The following is a 20693-nucleotide window of genomic DNA, read 5'->3' as shown; positions in this document are numbered from 1 at the left end:
TTTGGGTGATATTAACTTTGAATAGCTGCCAGTTGACTTGAACCTGATTTTCTTCAGAGGTTGGGGTAGGAATTGTTGTCTGGACCCTACTGGCATATATATTGCTACCAATTAAAAGTTAGAGCCACAGACTGGCTCATTATCTTTTTTAAATTTAGTACCTGATTTCTAACTTGTAATACTTTTGTCTTTTTTTCTTGAGAATAATTTGGTTTGCATTTTCTAGCAGTGAGGTTTTTCAGGTAGTCCTTAATTATACCACTAATTCATTGTATGCATTTGTGTTTTTAAAATAGTCCTTGAAAGTACCACCAGTTCTTTATTGATGGTCTGCTTTCTGTGTGATTTGTGCTTATTTATTTATTTTGTTGATACTAATTGTGGGACCGGAGAATTAATGGCAAATGTAGATAGAATCAGGCACAGACTTCCAAACTGATCTTCCTGTAGACTGTTTTCTTTACTATTTTTGAACATGGATTCACTGGGGTAAGACAAAAACAAACTCTTTACGATTGGGATAGCTTACATTTGGGATACTCATTTTGAAGAACTCTTGTGGCATAGAATATGTGTAAAACCAACTGTAGGTTTTGTTTATTTGAAGAAAAAAATACTAAATAAGCATTCCTGTGTGTTGAATACAATGTTAGGATTAGTAAAACTATCACTTCAGCTGATCTCAGATCTTGCGTCATTGGTAAAGTTTTTCTTAAATGTTTTTCTTTTTGTATAATTTCACACTTCTAGAAAAGTCAGAAGGACTGTACAAAACACTCCTCAGACTACCTGAATACTAACATTGTACTATAGTAGATTTATCTTTTTTTTTTTTTTTAAGGTTTTATATTTACTGATATTCTTACTTGGGGTCTGAGTTTAGAGAAGGGCTTAGGATCCTCAGGATTGGTATATTTTTTATTTGCTAGTTACTTTGCTCAGCTAGTCCTTTGTGCCCCAGAAGAGCTTGTCTGCTTTACTAGTTGTGCTGGTAGGATTTCTCGAAAATGAATCGTGACTGATAGAGCTAAAAGGAATCCTTCTTGACATAAAGTATATTACCTTCTTTGCTTTGAGCCTTCCATGGTTAGTACTGTGATGCCAGTGGGCTCATACCACTGAGCAGTGGGTCTTGTTATAACCCGGCTGCTTTATCTCTTGGGTAGAGCTTAGGGGCTCAGGTTCTGGAGTGTGATGACTCAGCTTCAGTTTCTCATGGCTCTGTACCCTGGCAAGTACTTTGGCCTCTCTCAGTCTGCCCTTCCACATCTTTCCTGTGTGTGCCATAGTGGTGCCAATCTCATGGGGTTGTGCCGATGTGTCGGGGTTGAGTCAGGCACATGGTAAGCATGCTTATGTTATTTGCTCTTAATTAATTAAAGAAGAGCATTAGATAAAATTTGAATGCCCACTGGCCCTAAGATATCTGTGGCCCTTCTCTTATTTGTGGTGATCTTCGACTTCTTTGTTTTCCGTTGAACCATGCATTTATAAATGTTCATTTAAGTCTTGGATTAATTTTGGGAAGATTCTCTTTGATTTACTCTAAATAATATATTTACCATAAGAATTTGGTTGTTTAGACAATTGTGTGTTTGATCCTTAGATGACTAAAATTCGGGTATTTTTGTCTCCAGTTCCTACGTTGGTTAATTTCCCCTTAGCTATGTAATGAGTTATAACTTAGTTGTGAAATCAGATTTCTTCAAGTGTATGGTTAACTGTAAGTAGCTATATGTGAGCCTTATAACCGCTCTTTTAAAAGTAGTTTATTAGGGGACGCCTGGGTGGCTCACATGGTTAAGTGTCTGCCTTCGGCTCAGGTCATGATCCCAGGGTCCTGGGATCGAGCCCCATATTGGGCTCCTGGCTCAGCGGGGAGCCTGCTTCTCCCTCTCCCTCTGCCTCTCCCCCTGCTTGTGCTCTTTCTCTCTCTCTCTCTCTATCTCTGTGTCTCAAATGAATAAATAAAATCTTAAAAAAAAAAGTTTATTAAATACCTGTATAAGGAAATGCTCCCATTCTGTGACCAAAGAAAGCACACAATGTAGATAAACAGAAATTGTAAAAAACGACCCAGGGAAGAAATTCTGGAGCTGAAAAGTACAGTAACTGAAATGGAAAAAAAAAAATCGCTGGTATCTCCACACAGCAGATCTTGAAAAAAGAACAAAGTTGGAGGACTCACATGTCCTGATTTCACAACGTACTACAAGGCACAGCAATCTGAAGTGGTACTGGCATGAGTATAGGCCGGTAGATCGAGAGAGTAGAATTGAGAGTCCAGAAATCAATGCATTCATTTTTGTTCAGTTGGTTTTTAGCAGGTGCCCCGAGACCACTCAGTGAAGAAAGAATAGTCTTTTCGGCAGGTGGTGCTGGGATAGCTGGCTATCCACACACAAAAGAATGAGTTTGGGCCTCAGTTGCATCCCACGTGTAAAAAGTAACTCAAAACAGACCTCACACCTAACGCTGTAATGCTTGTAGAATTGACAGAGGTGTAAATCTTCATGTCTCTGGGTTGGGCAGTGGTTTCTTAGATACATCACCAAAGGTTAACAACGAAAGAGATAAGTTGGATTTCATCAGAATTAAAAACTTACGTACATCAAAGGACATTATTGAGAAAGTAAAAAGAATAACCCACAGAATGGGAGAAAGTATTTGCAAATCATATATGTGGTAAGGGCCTAGCTTCCAGAATATATAAAGAACTATCACAACTCGAGCAAAATGATAAACACCCCAACTGAGAAATAGGCCAAGTCCAAAGTAGAGATTTTCCCAAAGAAGATCTACAAATGGCCTTTAATAATAAGCACAGGAAAAGATTCAAAACATTAGTCCTCAGGGAAATGTGAACCGAAACCACAGTTGGATACCGATGTATCACACTCATTGGGGTGGTATTAGAAGAAAGAACAAGCCAGAACATAACAAGTGTTGGTGAAGACTCGGAGAAATTGGAACCTAATGCAGTGCTGGTGGGAATGGAGTAGTGTAGCCCCTGAGGAACAGAGCTGGCGGTTCCTCGGGAAGTTACACGCAGACCTGGCCATTCCAAGTGTGTCCCCAAGAGAGGCCAGCACACCCATTCATTTACAACTTGTGCAGGAGCATCATAGAAGCGTTATCCATTGTCATGATAGTCCAAAGTGGAAGTTGTGCCACTGTCTGTCGGCTAATGGGTGGTCAAGCAAAATGCAGTCTGTCCATGTCATAGAATACTCAGCCTTAAAAAGGAATGAAATTGTGATGCATGCTAGGATATGGGTGAATCTTGAAACCATTAGGCTGAGTAAAATAAGCCAGACACAAAAGGTCATATATTGTATGCTTTCGTTTACGTGAAATGTGCAGAATAGGCAAATTCATAGAGACAGAGAGAAGATTAGTGCTGTCTGGGGTTAGGTGGGGAAGAGAGGGAGAGGGGAGGTCATTGCCTGAAGGGCTTCTCTGCAGGTGATGAAGATGTTCTAGAATTCGATAGCGATGGTGGTTACACAACCTTGTGGAAAATACCAAAAACCACTGAATTCGCACTGTAAAGTGGTGACTGCATTATGTGAAGGGGAGCCAGTGGTATCTGGCTCCTAAGACTTAACTCCTTTGCTGAGTTGCTTCTGCCTTGTTGCTGGTTTTGGAGATGTCCTTGATACCTACCATGTATCCGGCCTGAGTGGAGCCCGGTCGTTCTCAGTCTCGGTCCCTTTGGCTGCCCGTGGGGACCTCGTAGGGGGGTCTGACGTGGGCATGAGGAGGTTTGGGAGGCGCAGCGAAGCCTGGGCTTCTCGGCAGCACCAGCCGGACTCAAGCAGGACATGTGCAGAGTGTGCCGTTAGGGCTGGGGTGGGGAGACGGGGATGAATCCAGAACGCCTCCGTGGTCCGTACCCCCGTCATTTGTAGAATCGCGTCTTGGGCGTTTCTCTGGGTTGGGGGGGTAGTTAATCGTCAATGAAGAAGAGGAAACACTGCGTACAAGAGAAATTACAAGGTACAGAACTCTGTTTAACTTCATGTAGTGTTTCCAGATTTAGTATTAAATTAGCAATGCAGTAATAGGTGTATGTTTCTATTAACGCGTTCAGTAAGAAGGATTAGTGACTTTGAGATCTGTGCACCAACTTTCCACAGGGGATGTGAGAACATCTGATTTCTTCTGGTGACAAAGTCACGGGGACTGTAGCTTGTTCTTTGCATTTATAATGGAAGGAAGAACTAAATTTCAGACAAGTTAGTGCCAGTCGAAGTGTGATTCCCTTCCTTCCCTTCCACATTTATAGACCTGCCTTCCTGCATTCTGTGCTCATGGACCCCAGCTGCAGAACCCCCAGTTAGAACAAGACCCCCAAGAAAAGTTGTGGACTGGGCCTGCTGCTGTGGGTGGGAGCTAGTTTCCTGCAGAGTCAGCACAGGCATGAGCGTGTACAGCAAGCTCTTCTCCTGCCTCGGGACGTGTGGAGTGCCAGTCAGGTGTGGGACCCGGAACTTTCTCTGCCCTTGCCTGTCCCTGCTGGAGCTCTTGGACCTTCCTTCTCTGACCCAGCTGCCCACTCCTCAGCGACTTTCTTGCACGAGGCTCCTACTGAGAGCAGGAGATCTCAGTCTCTTTGCTGCTGGCTCTCGAGAGCTCGTGTTACCTACAGTCTAGTTCTGTCCTTCCAGGAAGCTCCTTCCTGTACCAGGATTTACCGTGTTCCCTGGAAAGGCTTCTCTCTCTCTCTCCTGCTGCTGAGCAGTGGTCAGTGTCCTGCCTCAGCTGCTCTGGCTTTGGCTGTTTCGCAGCCCCAGAAGGAGCTTCTTTTTCTTTTACCAGAAATGCCAAGTGGCCTCCAAGCTTCACTGTTTCTGGTATAGAATCATTAAAAACTGCCACTGGGTCCACCGGTTGGGATTTTACTGTGAATTGTCACAAAAATGTAGGACCCTTTAGCCCAGCCAGCAGGAACTGGTATCCAACTTGCATTTTGCTTATCCTCTGTTAGGAAGTGCAAAGGTGGATAAAAATAGAGCACTCTAAGAATTTATAGATATTGTAAATGATTAGAAAGTACTTTCAACATTTGAGAAGAAGTTTCTAATTATTTTTGGCTGTTGCAAAGTAGTACAAATGAAAACATTTGGTTTTCATTTTGTAACTAGTGCTACCTAGAGAAACTGTATCTATTAGGCCTTTAGTAGCTCACATGGGTTTTCTCCCTAGTGATTGAGGTGAGCAAATTATGCCAGTTTAAGGTAAGAACAAGATAATTCAGTGTTTTTTTTTTTCTTTCTTTCCCTTTTTTTTTTAAATAATTTATTTATTTGAGAGAGAGAGAGCCAGAGAGTACGAGTGGGAGACAGGGAGAGGGAGAAGCGACTCCCCGCTGAGCAGAGCGCCCGATGCGGGGCTCGATCCCAGGACCCTGAGATCATGACCTGAGCCAAAGGCAGACTGAGCCACCCAGGCGCCCCAAGATAGTTCAGTGTTAATTTATTTTTATTTTTTGTCTTTTGGATAATTCTTGTCAACAGGTGAGGGGCTTCAACTAGGAGCAAGAAAAGAAGGGCAAAGGTAAAAGTAAGGTCTTTTGCTTTCAGAAAGTTAGAAAATTTTCAAACTTGCTCCAGATGTTTACTTAGATGCTCTAAAACTGAAAATCTACGTCCTTGGATTGGAAGGTCAGTGAATGAACCAGAGAGAATGCAGTGACTGCTTTTCGAGATATCTGTGGATGCATTCAGCGCTCTTGTTACTCTGTTTCTTTTATACTTTTGCTAAGAATTATTGAATTTAAAAGTTTGCCATATAAAATATCTGGCAGTTCTGTGCTCCACCCCTGATGTGCTGTGATGCACCCACTTACCTCGCACATTACCTTTCCCCGGCTCGGGTCCTCCCCCGTTGGGGCCCAGAGCCTCTCTCCCTGTCTCAGGGTGGCGGGGGTGGGGGCTCCTGGGAGTTGCCTGCCTGTTGACATTGGAGGTGGGGGTCTGTGTGTAATAATGGATCTGTTCCTTAGAAACTGTGCTGCTTGCTAAGAAAATTACCCTCTTCATTTCTGGTTTTAGTAGGAAGGCCTTGGCATTTGTCCAACAGTTAATGAGAATTCATGGTACAATTATGTTATATTTTTTTCTCAGTTCTTTCTGTGTTTGACACATGGTGAAAATTAAAGAACCTTGAGTGGAAAATGCATCAATGAAATAAAAGCAATTATGTTCTGGCCTTGGTTTTTTTCCCTCTATAACTATATATTTTTCAGAGGATTAATTAAATGCTAGGATGTACCTATTCCTTTCAGTGTTTGCTGGGAGATTGATTGCACGCTGCTTTGCCCTCAGATGAAGTGATGCTTTCATAATTTCTAAAGATAACTGAATTGTCTGAGTTTTTTATCTTTTAAAATAAATTGTCTTATTGCTCTTACTGATAAAAACCCAGCTACACTCCAACTATCAGGGTAAATTAGTGTGTTGTTTGTAGAAACTAGCTCTTCTCTTTTAAGTGAATAACTGATAAATACAGTTTACATGCAGTTCATCTAATCTTTTGAACGGTAGGCTACAGAGCAGTCGGGTGACCTTTTAGATTACTCATGGTGGGCTTATAGTGTTTTAAAAAATTTGTCAGGAATAATTGACATGTATCTTCAGGTGATGATAGCTTAATTATAGTAGTACCGATTATCCCTCAAAGCTGTCACTAGTTATGTATTTAAAATTAGAAAGGGGGAATATAAATAAAAAAAAAATCTTAAAAAAAGATCAATAAATACCTTGGTAATTTCAATTTGTATGTAAAGATAAGAAATTTGAGTTGAAAATAGTGATCTCGTCCTCTTGGTCATAAAAATACTGGCCTTTATTCAAATATCTACTTACAAGGAGATTGGCTGTGTATAATTCATACCACCTAAGCTAGGCCTGACTTAACAGGGATCAAATATAAGACCTTAACATCATTAAAAATCTTGTTTCTTTAAATATTTATCCTGGGGAGTAGATTTCCATGAACAGAAAAAAAAACTTTTTTCTCTGATTGCCTTGGAAAAGTGATGTTACTGAGAAGTTTTTTTTTTTTTTTTTTTTAACTGGCACCCTATGTTCCCTCATTGGTTTGAATTACTCAGTTCCTTTGGACAATATTTTTTCTGATTTAAAAATATTTACTAATTAAAAATTTTTGAGCATATTAACAGAAAGTTTATTAGTAATCCCATCATGAGCAGATAACCTGTTAATATTTTTGGTATATTTCTTTATGTGTGTATCAGATACTGTGCATACATGATATTTTGTAACCCTTTTTACTTTATTTTAATTTGAAGTAAATAATGAAAAAGAACTTTTCAACCTTCATTGAATATATTTCTGAAACATACTATTTTGCATTCCTGCTTAACCAAATAACGTGTTTTTTTAATAATGAAAACTTCATGCCATTAAATTTTACTATTCTGCACCAAGACTTTTGTAAAGCATGATCTCTGAAACTCCTGAATATCAGCACATAAAAGTGTATTTTGTGGATATATGCACTATTTTTTTCCTGGGAAGAAAATCTGTTTTTTTTCACCTGGTTCTCAGAACGGTTTGTGTTAGTTAAGGATGAACTTTAGTTTTAATGACTACATGATACTATTTTATAATTTGTTACATATTCCCTTGGCTTTAGACAAGTAGTAGTATATTGGAAGTGTAGTGTACTTTGACGAAAAATACCTTACTCTGGTAATGCAAGGATACTATTTTATTCATAATTTTTTCATCTGTATTCACAAAGGAAACTGGCCTATACTTTCCATTTTGGGTATTATTTTTTTTTAAAGATTTATGAGAGAGAGAAGGGGCAGAGGGAGAGGGAGAGAATCCTCAAGCAGACTCCGTGCTGAGCCTGGAGCCTGACACGAGGCTCGATCTCAGGACCCCAGGATCATGACCTGAGCTGAAATTGAGGCAGCCACTTACCCAACTGAGCCATCCAGGTGCCCATTTGGGGTATTATTTTTATCAGGTTTTGGTAGTGTTATATGAGACCCATAAAATAAACTGAAGCATTCTGTATATTTTTCTGTGGTCTAGAATACTTCAACATAAGAATGTCTTTTTTTTTTTTTTTTTTTTTTTTTTTTTTAAGTTAAGTAGGCTCTGTGCCTTAGTGATAACATTTTACCTTTCTGGTTTCAAGTTCTCTCTTCTTGGGTTAATTTTGGTTATTTATGTTTTGCTAGGAAACCATTAATTTTGTATTGCTATATAATTACTAAAAATATTTTTAAAATTCTTTAAATACATTTCGTCTCTGTGGATACACTTTCCTTAGTGAGGGTTGTGTGTTGTTCACCTGGTTATTTGGAACCTGTGTCAGAATCACCAAAGAGGCACTTCAGATATGTTATGACTTAACTGGATTTTACAGTCCCGCTAGGGAGCCAAGTTGCCATGCGTAACATGGCCCGTGCCGAGTCTCAAACCATCCAGCTTCTAACTTAAGACACTACCAAGTACTGAGGTTGTGGTCCAAGTACCATTTAAAAGGAACCTGGGGCTCCTTGGAGGAGGGGCTGAGTCTAGGTCCAGGGAGAAAGGGAGATGAGCCTAGAGCATCTAGAAGCAAAGAAGACAACTCGGCTCAAGTCTAAAGGACTTCGCAGCTTGAAGAGGCTCTCGTCATCCCAGAGTGGGAACCCTGGAGTGCCAATAAGGATAACAAGTGTATGGCTTGGAACACAGATGCACTTAACTCCAGGTTCATGATGGTGAAACAAAGCCCACTGGTGACCACTGGAGGCTGGGAAATAAAGATGCTCTCAAATACCTCCTCAGCCTCTCTTGATCTAGTCAACTTTCCTCCCTTTTGATCTGTTGATATAATTAATAACTGAGAGTTTCTGATGAGGTGTCCTAGTTCAGAGGAAAAAGATGGCACACCAACTGACTGGCAAAATCTGGAATGAGCAAGGATGAGAACATGGAACGTGCTGCTTGTGGGAGTGTCAGTGGACATGGCTATTTGGAAAGGAAGTCTGGCATGTCTGTAAGAATTAAGACTTGGCTTTGACTGAGCAGCTCTATTTGAAATCGAGTTTATAGAGATGAAAGCATGATTCTGTTAGGACATCTGCCTGAAAAATGAGAGTGGCCTCGTTGTGGGAGCAGGTGAGCTGGAATCTAGCAATTTAGCTCTCCCTTAACACCCGTGCCATTTCTGTTGTCAGAGGTCAGGCTGGTCAGTGGAGTCAGAGAAGGTGAAGAGCACAGTGGACAGTGGAGAAGCTTCTGAGCAGGGGTGGTTCTTGGGAAGGTCACTTCCTGCAGCGCTCTTGGTAGAGGGGTGCTGCCCACTGGTATGTCCAGGTCTCTCTGGAGCCCTCAGTCCAGGAGCGGAGTATGTTAGCTTCGGCCCCTCTGAGTTCCAGACTTGGGGGCTCTGCAAGAGCGAGCCTGTGGAGGGCTGCACACGGGCAGGAGGGGGCAGCTCCCCTCTAGAGGCCTGCATGTTTTTACTGAGGGAGGAGAACTCCACCCTCTCACCCAGACCCTCGAAGTTACACAGCAGAGGGTTACCACTGATGCTCATCGTGAAGACTGTACATCTTCGGGAATTCTTCATTTAAAAAGTCTGGGACATATGTGATTCCATTTAGAGAGTGATGTATCCAAAATGCTCTTTAGGCAAGTTTTGCTGTATAAAGGGCAAGTCTTCTGTATCTCGAGAGCTTTGCTCCCAGGAGGACTCCTTTGATGTTGCCCTTAGCAGATAGTTTGCCGCGAGGGTCGCTGTCTGACATGGCTGTGTCTCTGCTCTCAGTTTTTTGTAGCCTCCGACCCAGCGGTGAAGACAGACCGTCTGTGGCAGGACAAATATACCTTGCGAAAATCCATGATCCCCTCCTTCATCACAATGGACCAGTCCAGAAAGGCAAGGCCGGGAGACAGACTTGGGGCTTTGTATCTGCCTGCATCATGTGACAGAAGCAGTCTTCTTAAACACAGTGTTACTGCATTTTAGGATTAGGAGTGTGTATGAATTGAATACATTGACCTATTAATATGTGTTTGTTAATAATGTCTTTTCAGTTCCTAGAATTTACTTGATACTATGCCAGACATTCTTGTTCTTTAGTTTTTAATTAATAGTTTGTTGCTTATGAATATTTGTAGTAGTTGGATGACTAATCATTTTTATATAAAGGTAACTCTAGGCTATTTTCCTTTTCAGGTCCTTTTGATAGGAAAATCAATAAATTTCTTGCACCAGGTTTGTCATGACCAGACGCCCACTACAAAGATGATAGCAGTGACCAAGTCTGCAGACTCGCCCCAGGACGGTACGAGTGTGATGGTGGTGGAGGGGCTGCCTGTGTGTACCGCCTGAAGCCTTCGTCCAGTAGGGTTGACTGATTCTCTGAATTGTTATCCAAAATGCCTTAATACATTGTGTGATGTGTATGAGATATTACTGTGCAAATTTTCCATTCCTTTTTTTATGTGGAGTTAAGTATTGGACGAGGTGTAGCTGTTTTATACTTAGTAATTTATATTGCTGTTTTCTTTAAATGCTGTAGCTCTGGTTTGCCGAGCTAAGTAAAGACAGATGTTGCTGATGGTGGCCGCAGCTATCCCAGAGGCTCATTCAGGGGTCAGCAGGGATTGACAAGTGTATTCGGAGTGCTGTGTTAGATTCCGCCTGCTCTAAACATCGTCTGGTTCCCTCCTTGGCTGCTGCCCTCTTCCGTTTCCCCCATCGGCTGCCCCCCGCCCGCCCCCGTAATCCCACAGCGGTTTGTGCGTGGCCGACTTAACGTGTACAGCTTCCTGGTCTTGGCTGCGTTTGCTGCTCACGTGCTCGTTCTGACTCTGTGCGTGGGACAGCACGGCAGGTGTAGGCGAGACGGTTCGCACGGTTGTTCGTGGTGATAGCTGTGCCTTTGATGAAGAGGAACATGTACAGTAAAATGAAAGGAAGCGCTAAGTGAGACAGACCGTGTATGGAACTGTAGGGTCAGCTGTAGGCGCTGGGTGTACGCTAGCCCCAGACCTTATTCACCTGGCAGCACTAGACCTTTGTCCCTTGGGACTGTCCTCCCCTCAGCCCTGCAGCCACCAGCTCACTCCCCTGCTCTGAGTTGGATGGCTCCAGATTCCACACACAAGTGATACCAGCCGGCATTTCCCTTGGCATAACGTTCTCCAGGCCCGTCAGCGTTGCCACAGCGGGATTGCCTTCTTTTTAAAGGCTAAGTCATATTCCGTTGTGTGCGTATTCCACATTTTCTGTAACCATTCATCTGTTGTTGGGTGCTTGGGCTGCTTCTGTATCTTGTGTATTATAAGTAATGCTGCGATGAACATAGGGTGCACGTATCTTTTCAAATTAGTCTTTTCATTTTCTTTGCGTAAATACCCACTAGTGGAATTACTGGATCATATGGTAGTTTTATTTTTAATTTTTTGAGGACACTCCAAAGTGTTTTCCACAGTGACTGCACCGGTTTGCCTTCTCACCAGCCGTGCCCAAGGGCTCGGCTCCCCTTTGCATCCTCGCCAGCACCTGTTGTGTTTTTGATTCTGGCCATTCTGACAGTTGTGAGGTGCTGCCTTTCTGTGGTTTGATTTGCATTACCCTGATGATGAGTGGTGTTGAGCATCTGCTCATGTACCTTTTGGCCCAATTTGATTTTTAGTGTCTGAGAGGACTTGCTGGAGGAGGTCTCCAGAGTGTACTGGAAAAACTATACTGAGAATCCAGATGGAGGTCAGGGCCAGCTGTAGGGCTTTGGGAAGTGCCCGTGTCACCATGCTGGTTAAGGACAGGGCTCCGTGGCATCGAGGATGCTCCAGCTGTTGGGATCAGAGGCCTCTCCTCCCTGCCCCAAGTGCACTTAACACACACAATTTAGCCATACACGTTTTAGGAAGTATAGACCCCAGTTTAGTTGTTAGAATAAGAGAGAGATGTGGTCCAAGAACAGATTTTTGGGAAGTACCTATGTTTAAGATGTAGAACAAGGAAGAAGAGGCAGGAGAATTGTATTGACAGATTTTGACCTTTTCCTAGTGCCTAGAGAAGACAGCCAGCTCAGGGCATGGAGCGTGGTGCCCATGCTCACGTGCAGGGGGCGTGGGGGATTGTGGCTGCTGCTCAGGTGCATGACTGTCCTCTTGGTTGCAGTGACCACCCTGTGCCACGGTCCCCCATGCTGCTGCGGTCTGCAGGACGAGGGTTTCTTTGCTGCTAGGCTAGTAGTACGGTTGGGAAACTGAAAGACCGCAAAGCTGGAAAGACTGCTAGGAACACAAAAGCAGGGGGAAAAAGTCGATTTTCTATTTCTTACATGTGAAAAATTTTGAATATTTGAAAGTGTGACTAAAGAATAAAGAGTCCAGTTTTACAAACGAGCGTGGGAGAGGCCTAACGCCTTAGGGAAAAAGGAGTGTTGCGTGTCTGGTGTCTGGCCACGCTGGGCTCGAGCTGGTTAGGGTTAAACCTTTCCTCTGGAACGTAAATCCTCCGTGACTCAAGTTGTGGTTCGGTAAAAATGTTTCTGGGGGGTAATATTTACATTTTTAAAACTACACAGTTCAATAGAAGTATGCTCCCCACCCTCCACGGCCCCTTAAAATGTGGTCACGGTTAAAAAAAAAAAAATGCCACGGTACCACTCACACGTCATGCCTTCCTGTTACTGCGTCATCGGACTCCACCTTGGTGGAGAGCAGCGTGCGCTTCCTCACGCCGCACACCCGCGGTAACGCGTGGTCTCACGCCGCACACCCGCGGTAATGCGTGGTTTCCGCACACCTGCAGTAACACGTGGTCTCACTCTTACAGCCAGGCTCGCAGTTGACAAAGCTCATACTCACATGTGCCATCCTGTGTCTTCTTCAGCCCGCTTCCCAAAGTGTCCTGTAGGTGCATGTGGGCACTTGAATGGTGACCCACCCTGCACTGTATTGCTCACCGGCGTGTTGGAGTGTGGTTTTGGGTTCGTCATACTGCAGAGGGTGACTTGACCTTGAGATCCAGCAAGTGCCAGACTGCTGTTGGGGCCCCTCTCCCAGGGGTGACTCCTGGCCACACGGCTGCACGTCTGCGTCCTGGGGCTGGGGGCTCACTCACCTTCCCGAGCACATGCGCAGCCAGTTGGGTCTGCCACCGAGGCCATTGGGGGGTTTTGGCAATGGCTTTTATACATAGGAGCCTTTTGTTTTATCTTTATTAAAAGACAAATTGCATACGTCTGTATATTTCTCCTTTTGTTCTTTGTAGCCGCAGATTTGTTCACAGATTTGGAGAACGCGTTCCGGGGGAAAATTGACGCCGCATACTTTGAGACCAGCAAGTACCTGCTGGACGTGCTGAACAAGAAGTACAGCCTGCTGGACCATATGCAGGCCGTCAGGCGGTACCTGCTGCTGGGCCAGGGCGACTTCATTCGGCACCTGATGGATTTGCTCAAGTAAGTCTTCGGGGCCCATGGGCACATGGTCTTAAAGGGTAAATGGTTTAGAGGAAAACTTGTTGAGTTCTTGGAGAACATACTGGTAGGATGAAATTTGAAGAGATGAAGTTGCCCCTTTGTTTGTGCTCATTCTGTGCCTCGTTCCCAGAGGAGCCTGTGGGCCTGGGGAATGCCGTGGCGCCAACGGTCCAGTGTCCGAGGGGCGTGCAGGGGGATCACGCTTGGTTCCAAAAAACCTATTGTTTCAGACTGAACTGTCCCCCATAGTTTTAGTTTAAATTGTTTCTTGGGAAAAAAACTCCCATAAAACAAATATTATCACTCTTTTGGTTTTGTTCTGGGACATTATTCATGGCATCTTCCCTTCTAGAATTAGCTGTGTCTTTCCCCTTCCCTCCCCTCTGTCCCAGAGCCTGTCCTGCTCCGGCTCTAGACAGACCCTCGGGATTCAACCCGGGCTCCCAGCTGGTGCTGGTGAGCGAGCGTACCGAGTGTGGGTGATTTTCACTCAGACGTGGAAGAATGGAGATCGGGGTTGTTTGATGTTCCCTTTAGAACACTTAAAAGTGCATTGTCTTCCAGCCTTGGCTGTGCAGTCGTGCGGTGGTTTTAGTGGCCCGGCACTCAGACTTCCTGAGGGAGCTGGTTGAGGTGGATCGCTGGGCCCACCCGCGGAGTGGCTCTGTCCCTCTGGGTGGAGCCAGGGATGTGCGTTTCTCCTGAGGGGCCTCCTTCAGACATAGGCCCCTGCCGTCCCTCTTCTACCCAGAAGTCCCATCTTCAGTGTGAAAGGAGCTAGTTTGGGACGTACACAGCGATGACTGACCTACACGCTCGTGCTCATGGGAAACTGTGTGGTCACCTTGAGCAGGGGTTGATGATCTGCCAAATGGAAGTGCTTCGCTCCTGCACCCCAAGTAGAGAAGGGGCCTCTGGTGGGTTCAGTCCTGGTCGCAAGGTCAGGGCCTACTGGCAGCGTGGGTGGGGAAGAGTGTGAAGGAGAGGTGCCATCGGCCTAGATGGGAGTTCATGTGAGCGTCTGGAATGAGAGGTGCGGGGGTGCAGGTGGAGGTTGGCCAGGCCGTTCTTTCAGTTCAAGGCAAAATGCAGAGGTCCGTGGTCACATTATGGATCTGGTCACTTAGCTGACCTAACATATTTGCCTTATGCTAGGTTTTTATATTTGGAGCATCTCATAGGGCGTGTTTCAGGTTTATGGTTTTAAGAGGGGGGCCTGCCGCTGACCCCTGGCCTCAGATGTGTGAGTGATGGCGCTGAGGTCCTTCGTTTCTCTCTGCCCTGTGTTTTACTGCCCTGAAGGCTTGTAGCTGTGGAGCTTCCGTGCACACCTGGGGATGATTGGCAGGGGTTTTCCTGTCTTGATGAGAAATAGTTGAATACGTCACTGTGTAAACGTGAGGTACACAGCGTGATGGCTTGGTTTCCATCTGTTGTGTGGTGGAGACCACAGTCGGCTCAGCTGACGTCCCTTCTCGTATAGACACAAAAATGAAAAGAAAAACAGGAAACAAGGTTTTCTCCTTGTGAGAACTCCTAGGATTTGCTCTTACCAGCTGCCCTGAGTGTCACACGGGGTGTTGGCCACGTGGCACACTCCATCCCTTATGTCGGCAAGTGTGTACCGGCTGACCCCCCACCCCCAGCACACAGCCGTGCTCTCAACCGGGCCAGCTCTCAGCCATAGGAACGTCAGCTTTTCGTTGAGAAACCCCGACATTAGCAGCCCTGAAGAAGTGTTTGCTGATGATGCAGTAATTCTTAGCTGTTGCAGTCATGACGCCCGCATACCTGGCTGCTCTGATGTGATGAGGGCCTCTCTTCCCAGCGGACCTGTGCGGGGTCACAGCAGTTCACATCACTGTAGGCCAGACTTAAGTTCAAAACTTCATTTTTAACATGTGTGGCACGTGTAAGTATTTTCAAGTTAAGTGGAATCAAAATTAATGTTTTCGAAATTTAAAGAACTGTTTTACTTGCCAGAATACTTGGTGAAATCCTACTGACAGTTAATTTTGTAAAACTTTTTTTAAAAAAGATTTTATTTATTTATTAGAGAGAGAGGGAGTATGAGCAGGGGGAGGAGCAGAGGGAGAAGCAGACTCCCCCGCTGAGCAGGGAGCCTGATGTGGGACTCAATCCCAGGACCCCGGGATCATGACCTGAGCTGAAGGCAGATGGCTCGCCAACTGAGCCACCCAGGCGCCCCTAATTTTGTGAAACTTTTATTCCCATATTGTAGTGGTTTCTTTTGTCTTTTTAGTTTTTATAGTTTGAACCCTTTTTATGATTTTGAGTTTTACAAAGCTCATTAAGGATTCAAGTAACATTTTCTTTAATTTTTAAAAAATCTGTTAAGACCAGAACTTGTCCGTCCAGCAACGACTTTGTATCAGCACAACCTGACTGGAATCCTTGAAACCGCCGTCAGAGCCACCAATGCCCAGTTTGATAGCCCCGAGATCCTCAAGAGACTGGACGTGAGGCTACTGGAGGTACCGTGTTCCTGCTCCTGCGTGGCAGTGAGCTCCTTGCTTGAGTGCATGTAGTCTAGCCTGGTGGGAGGGGATTTGTTGCCTGCATGGCCTGATCGTCGATGAGCATGCTGGGCGGGACCCTGGGCACACAACCCGAGTGCTCGCCACAGCGCCTGGCAGCGCACTATGGAGTAAATCTTACCCCTATTACTGGTAATGTTGTAGGAGCCACAGGGATGATATATAATAATAATGCTTATCAAAATAATAACATTTATTGAAAATCGATGTGTTTCGGTTTGCTAGAAGATGGATTTTCTCTAGGGAATGAGTATCAGAAATGTACGCTGCTTAGCTATGATGAAGGACCATTGGCAGGGTCCGTTGGGTTTTTAAAATGTTGACTTCTAAAGGATTTGGGACATAGAAGACTGAGTTTCTATTATAAAAATATAGTGACTAATTTTAAACGATTTTTTGGTACTCATTCAAAGTCTGCAGAGTGCCTCCTTGGTGGCTGTGGTTCCAGTGCTGAAGGTACGGGAGTTGACAAAAGATGCAGTTCTCATGTAGCTGACACTCAGAACTACTGAGCCTTTCTCTGGAGACTGGACAGGTCCTTTGGCAGTAAGCAGGGTACTGGCCGGAAAGCCTGCAGTGTTTGTGTTTGTCCCCAGGTCTCTCCAGGTGACACCGGGTGGGACGTGTTCAGCCTGGACTACCACGTCGATGGGCCGATCGCAACGGTAAGGCGATGCTGTGTGATGGGACGCTGGCTGCAGCTCCTCACGTTGCCAGCCATTGTGTTGTTTTAGGACTGCCCATCTTTTCCAAGAGTTTCTACAGAAAGCCATCACTTGACATCTAGGATAGACCCACCGAAAGAATACTGAAGCCAGAATTGTGTGTGTATTTTAGATGATCATTAATGAGTGCTGAAATGATCTATAATTTTAAGAATTCTTAAAAATACTCTTTGTTCCATCATAGGTTTCAGCAAGTACTTAATAAATCAATCGCTGATTGTGCTCTGTTGTTCTTAGACCATAGCAAGTAATTTGGGGTAGTTTGAAAGGAACCAGAAAGTGTATTTCAGGAGAGTCACATTTTTGCTACTTAGATCAAATGTGATATTTAGCGTTCATTTAAACTGTCGGGGAATAGCTGTACTGTTGCATGGAGTGCGTTTGCTGCACTTAATGAACGTGCTGCTTCTTCCCAGCTGTCCCCACATGGGGGGAGACTGACCATCGGCGTGTGTCTGCACTTAGCCTGCCCCTTCCCTCAGTGCTCACGCTTTTATTCAGACAGGAGTGAAGCCTCCTTCACCAGGAAGCTTCTTTGGACTTACTCCAGTCATTCTATATCCGAAATATTGAAGGAGGACGGGCATTTCTTTTATTTATTTATTTATTATTTTTTTCATTTCTTTTAATTACTGGGGAAAATACTCCATTAAGGAGTGATATAATTCCTCTGAGATGAGTACCACCCCTGCCTGGGTGCTTTCACGGGGCCGCCCTCGCGCTGTACCCCCCGCGGGGTAACGGCAGCTCCTGGTGCACCTGCTTTTACACGCACATCCCCAGTGTTTAAACCTGACCAGGTCAAAGCCACCATAACTGCTCTCAACTTTAGTTTTTTGTCATATCCAAATTAGGTTTTTCTCCTTTGATTTCTATCCTAAGTGGTTTTAAATTCTTATTCCTTAAAATATTCTGTTCTCAGGCGCCTGGCTGGCTCAGTTGGTTAAGCGTCCAACTCTTGATTTCGGCTGAGGTCATGATCTCAGCGTCCTGAGTTCAAGCCCTGTGCTGGGCTCCATGCTAGGCATGGAGCCTGTTTTAAAAAAAAAAAATTCTGTACATGATTATTTAAATCAGGAACCTTCATGTTATCTATTTTGTTAATATTGAGTACACTGCATAAAATATACCATAGTGAAGGCAATTGTATCTTCTTATTTCGAAGTATAAGTGCCTTGAGTACTAGGTAAATTGAACATGGTCCATACACATAGTTACTGAATTATTTCATGGTACTGCAGACCTTACTGGGCGTACACAGTAATGCAGGCACATCTTGTGTATGAACACTTGGTTATGCAGTATATTTTTCATATTTTAGATTTTTGAAAGCTGTAGTCAAAACAGTCAAGAATTTTATGTCACAGATTTAAAGAACAAATTTAGGTTGTATCTCTAGCTATGGCTAACAAGTGTTGACTTCCATGCCAGCCCCAGCAGGTGGAGGGCATACCTTGAGGGCTCCTCTGGGAAGGGGAGCAGGGCCTTGGAACGCATCAGCAGGATGTGCTGGGGACATTGTGTGGGACGTGATGTCTTGCACATCTGGCCTTTGCTGTTTGGTCCTAGGGTTAGCCTATGTCCCGGCTTGTTATGTTTTCAGCTACATGGAATATTTTGTTGAAAGACCTACTTTTAGAGTCAAATTTTGGAAGAAAATGGATTTTCTGCTTTTTCCCCAGTTTAATTTACTGTATTATCTCTCTTCCCTTTATGTTCGCATTAATTGAGATTGTCATTTTTGTAGAGAATTTAATTATAATGAGAACATATATTAGTCACATAATTTTATCTTCTATAACGTAGTATAATTTTAGCTTCTTACTAATTCTGTGAAGAAGGACATGGAGAGATTATCTCTAATCTTCTCACTTGGGTACTGGGTGGGTTAAAATCCATGGGTTTCTGTCCTTGATCTCCAGGGTATTAGATGAGGTGTCAGAAGCTTATTTAATTTTTCTGAACTTTATTCCATACAGGCAGTGAACTGAAAGACCAAATATGTGGCAAAACTAAACATGAAGGGTGTTTTCTCCTGTATAAATGCAGTGGGGTAGGAGTGTTTTCTCTGAAACAGTTACTGTTTTTAAAGAATTGGATTAAACTGGATGTTTGTAAATTTGGGTCACATTAAATGTGCTCTGGAAGCCTGGCACTGAAGGATCCCTTGAGAGAGCATTTGTGTAGCAGATTTCTTTGATTCACTTGTAAGTTGTTTTATCCTATCACCCTTTATTTCTATAATTGCATAAACAATAGTGTGGGCAGCAAAATAGATAATCCCCAAAACATTCATAGTTGATTTCAGAGCCCATTCAAAGCAGTTCCTAACCACTCCCATTTAGACATGCAGTCGTGAGTTAGTAATTAGACTTGCCAAATACTGGCACAAGAAGGCCTACAGAAGAATAGACAGGTGGTCCTTCTAACACGTGAGCAGTGCTGAGAATATACAAAATAAGAAGACAAGGTACAGCAGTCTACTACGAAGTGCTCAAATTGCAAGGGTCCAGTGATAAATGTCCTGTCTGGAGAAGGGGCCGGGGAAAGGCATGTGGCCTTTGTCCTTGAGGGCCAGGCGGGGTCTGGGCCAGAGAAGAGTGTGGGCTAGCTAGGGCATAAGGGGGTGATGTGAGGGAAGGCCCCAGGGTGAGGGGCCATGCTCCTGGAGGCCCAGAGCTGCTGGGTGGGCTGTTTGCAGTTGTTTGTGCTGCAGGCGGAGCGCTGGGCACACAGGAGATGCATCCCTTGCTCAGGGCATCTAGGAAAGGGCAAACGTGTGCCCACATCTGTTCTGCACACACACAGTAGTGTCAGAAACATGTTTTCATGGGACAGACGGACGCTAGAAGATTCTCTGTGGCTCACCTGACATGCGCATTTGACTGGCCCCCATAGGAGGGAGGTGGGAGTGGAAGGAAGGCCTTGTCCCACCCCTGCCCACAGGGCTCATCCTCCTGGGATGGGACACTGCTGACCATTTGCAGTGAAATGGCTTCAGGAGCAAAACATACATACGTAAAAACAACCCAGAGACCTCTTTACAGGCTGGAGATCCTTCCAGGCCCACCCTCCGTGAGATTCAACAGCCTCACATCTCCCTTGGGGTGGGGGGTGGTAGAAAAAACTGCTACATAGCTGGAGCTGGAGTTAAGAGTCCACACGGTCGACCAAGGTTTAGGCTAGGTTTAAAAGTCCCAGCACACCGCCTACTAGCTGTGTAACCTTAGGCCTCTGTTTCTCAGTCTATGAAATTGGTATAAAAATATCTACCTTTTATTACTGTGAATGCTTGACATGCTGCTTAACACACCATTAATCACTGTAGTTGAATATAATGATACTTTCCTAAAATGCATTAGTTGCTTAATACCACTTAGAATTTATTAGAGTTGATTGTGTGTTCTTTGGCTTCTTTTTTGCTTTAAAAAAAAACAATGAAGAAAGGTCAAGACCTGTCCTGGTAAGATCCTTCCATCGCAGAGTACTACCAACCTGTCTTGTGCTGTTCTTTTCAGGTGTTTACTCGAGAGTGTATGAGCCACTACCTGAGAGTATTTAACTTCCTTTGGAGGGCTAAGCGGATGGAATACATCCTTACCGACATTCGAAAGGGACATATGTGCAATGCGAAGCTCCTGAGAAATATGCCAGGTAAACTCAACCACCGGGTGGTCAGGGGGCCTGCGTCGCAGCCTGGCCTGTGCTTGCTAGCAACTTAGCCAACAGGGACATGTATTAAAGTCACCAAACTAAGAAGTGATGCATTTTTGTGCTTTTGGATTTGGTTTTTGTGAAAAGGCTCGTTTGTAATATTGCTAATCTTGATTTCTGTGCAAATCCGGAAGAAAATTGAGTCAAGTTAGATTATTTTAGATCATGAGGTTTCTTTCAGAGTTACATTCGTTTGCACTCTAGTGTTCACATATGGATTTTATT

General features: G+C 44.2%; 1 protein-coding gene across 1 annotated transcript in view; it reads left to right on the top strand.

The window, feature by feature from the left end:
* The window catches only part of TUBGCP3 (tubulin gamma complex component 3), a 71011-nt gene that overhangs the window by 30249 nt on the left and 20069 nt on the right, over positions 1 to 20693 (top strand). Inside the window, exons 12-17 of the mRNA XM_025874592.2 lie at positions 9799 to 9909; positions 10210 to 10318; positions 13261 to 13450; positions 15831 to 15966; positions 16626 to 16694; positions 20273 to 20408. Of these exons, the coding sequence (XP_025730377.1) occupies positions 9799 to 9909; positions 10210 to 10318; positions 13261 to 13450; positions 15831 to 15966; positions 16626 to 16694; positions 20273 to 20408 (751 nt within the window). The remainder of the gene's footprint in view (positions 1 to 9798; positions 9910 to 10209; positions 10319 to 13260; positions 13451 to 15830; positions 15967 to 16625; positions 16695 to 20272; positions 20409 to 20693) is intronic.

Source organism: Callorhinus ursinus, unplaced genomic scaffold (assembly GCF_003265705.2).
Source record: "Callorhinus ursinus isolate GAN/ISIS: 27379988/994484 unplaced genomic scaffold, GSC_fseal_2.0 scaffold79, whole genome shotgun sequence".
In the NCBI taxonomy this organism is placed as follows: domain Eukaryota; kingdom Metazoa; phylum Chordata; class Mammalia; order Carnivora; family Otariidae; genus Callorhinus; species Callorhinus ursinus.
This window is presented reverse-complemented; position numbering and strand designations above follow the sequence as displayed.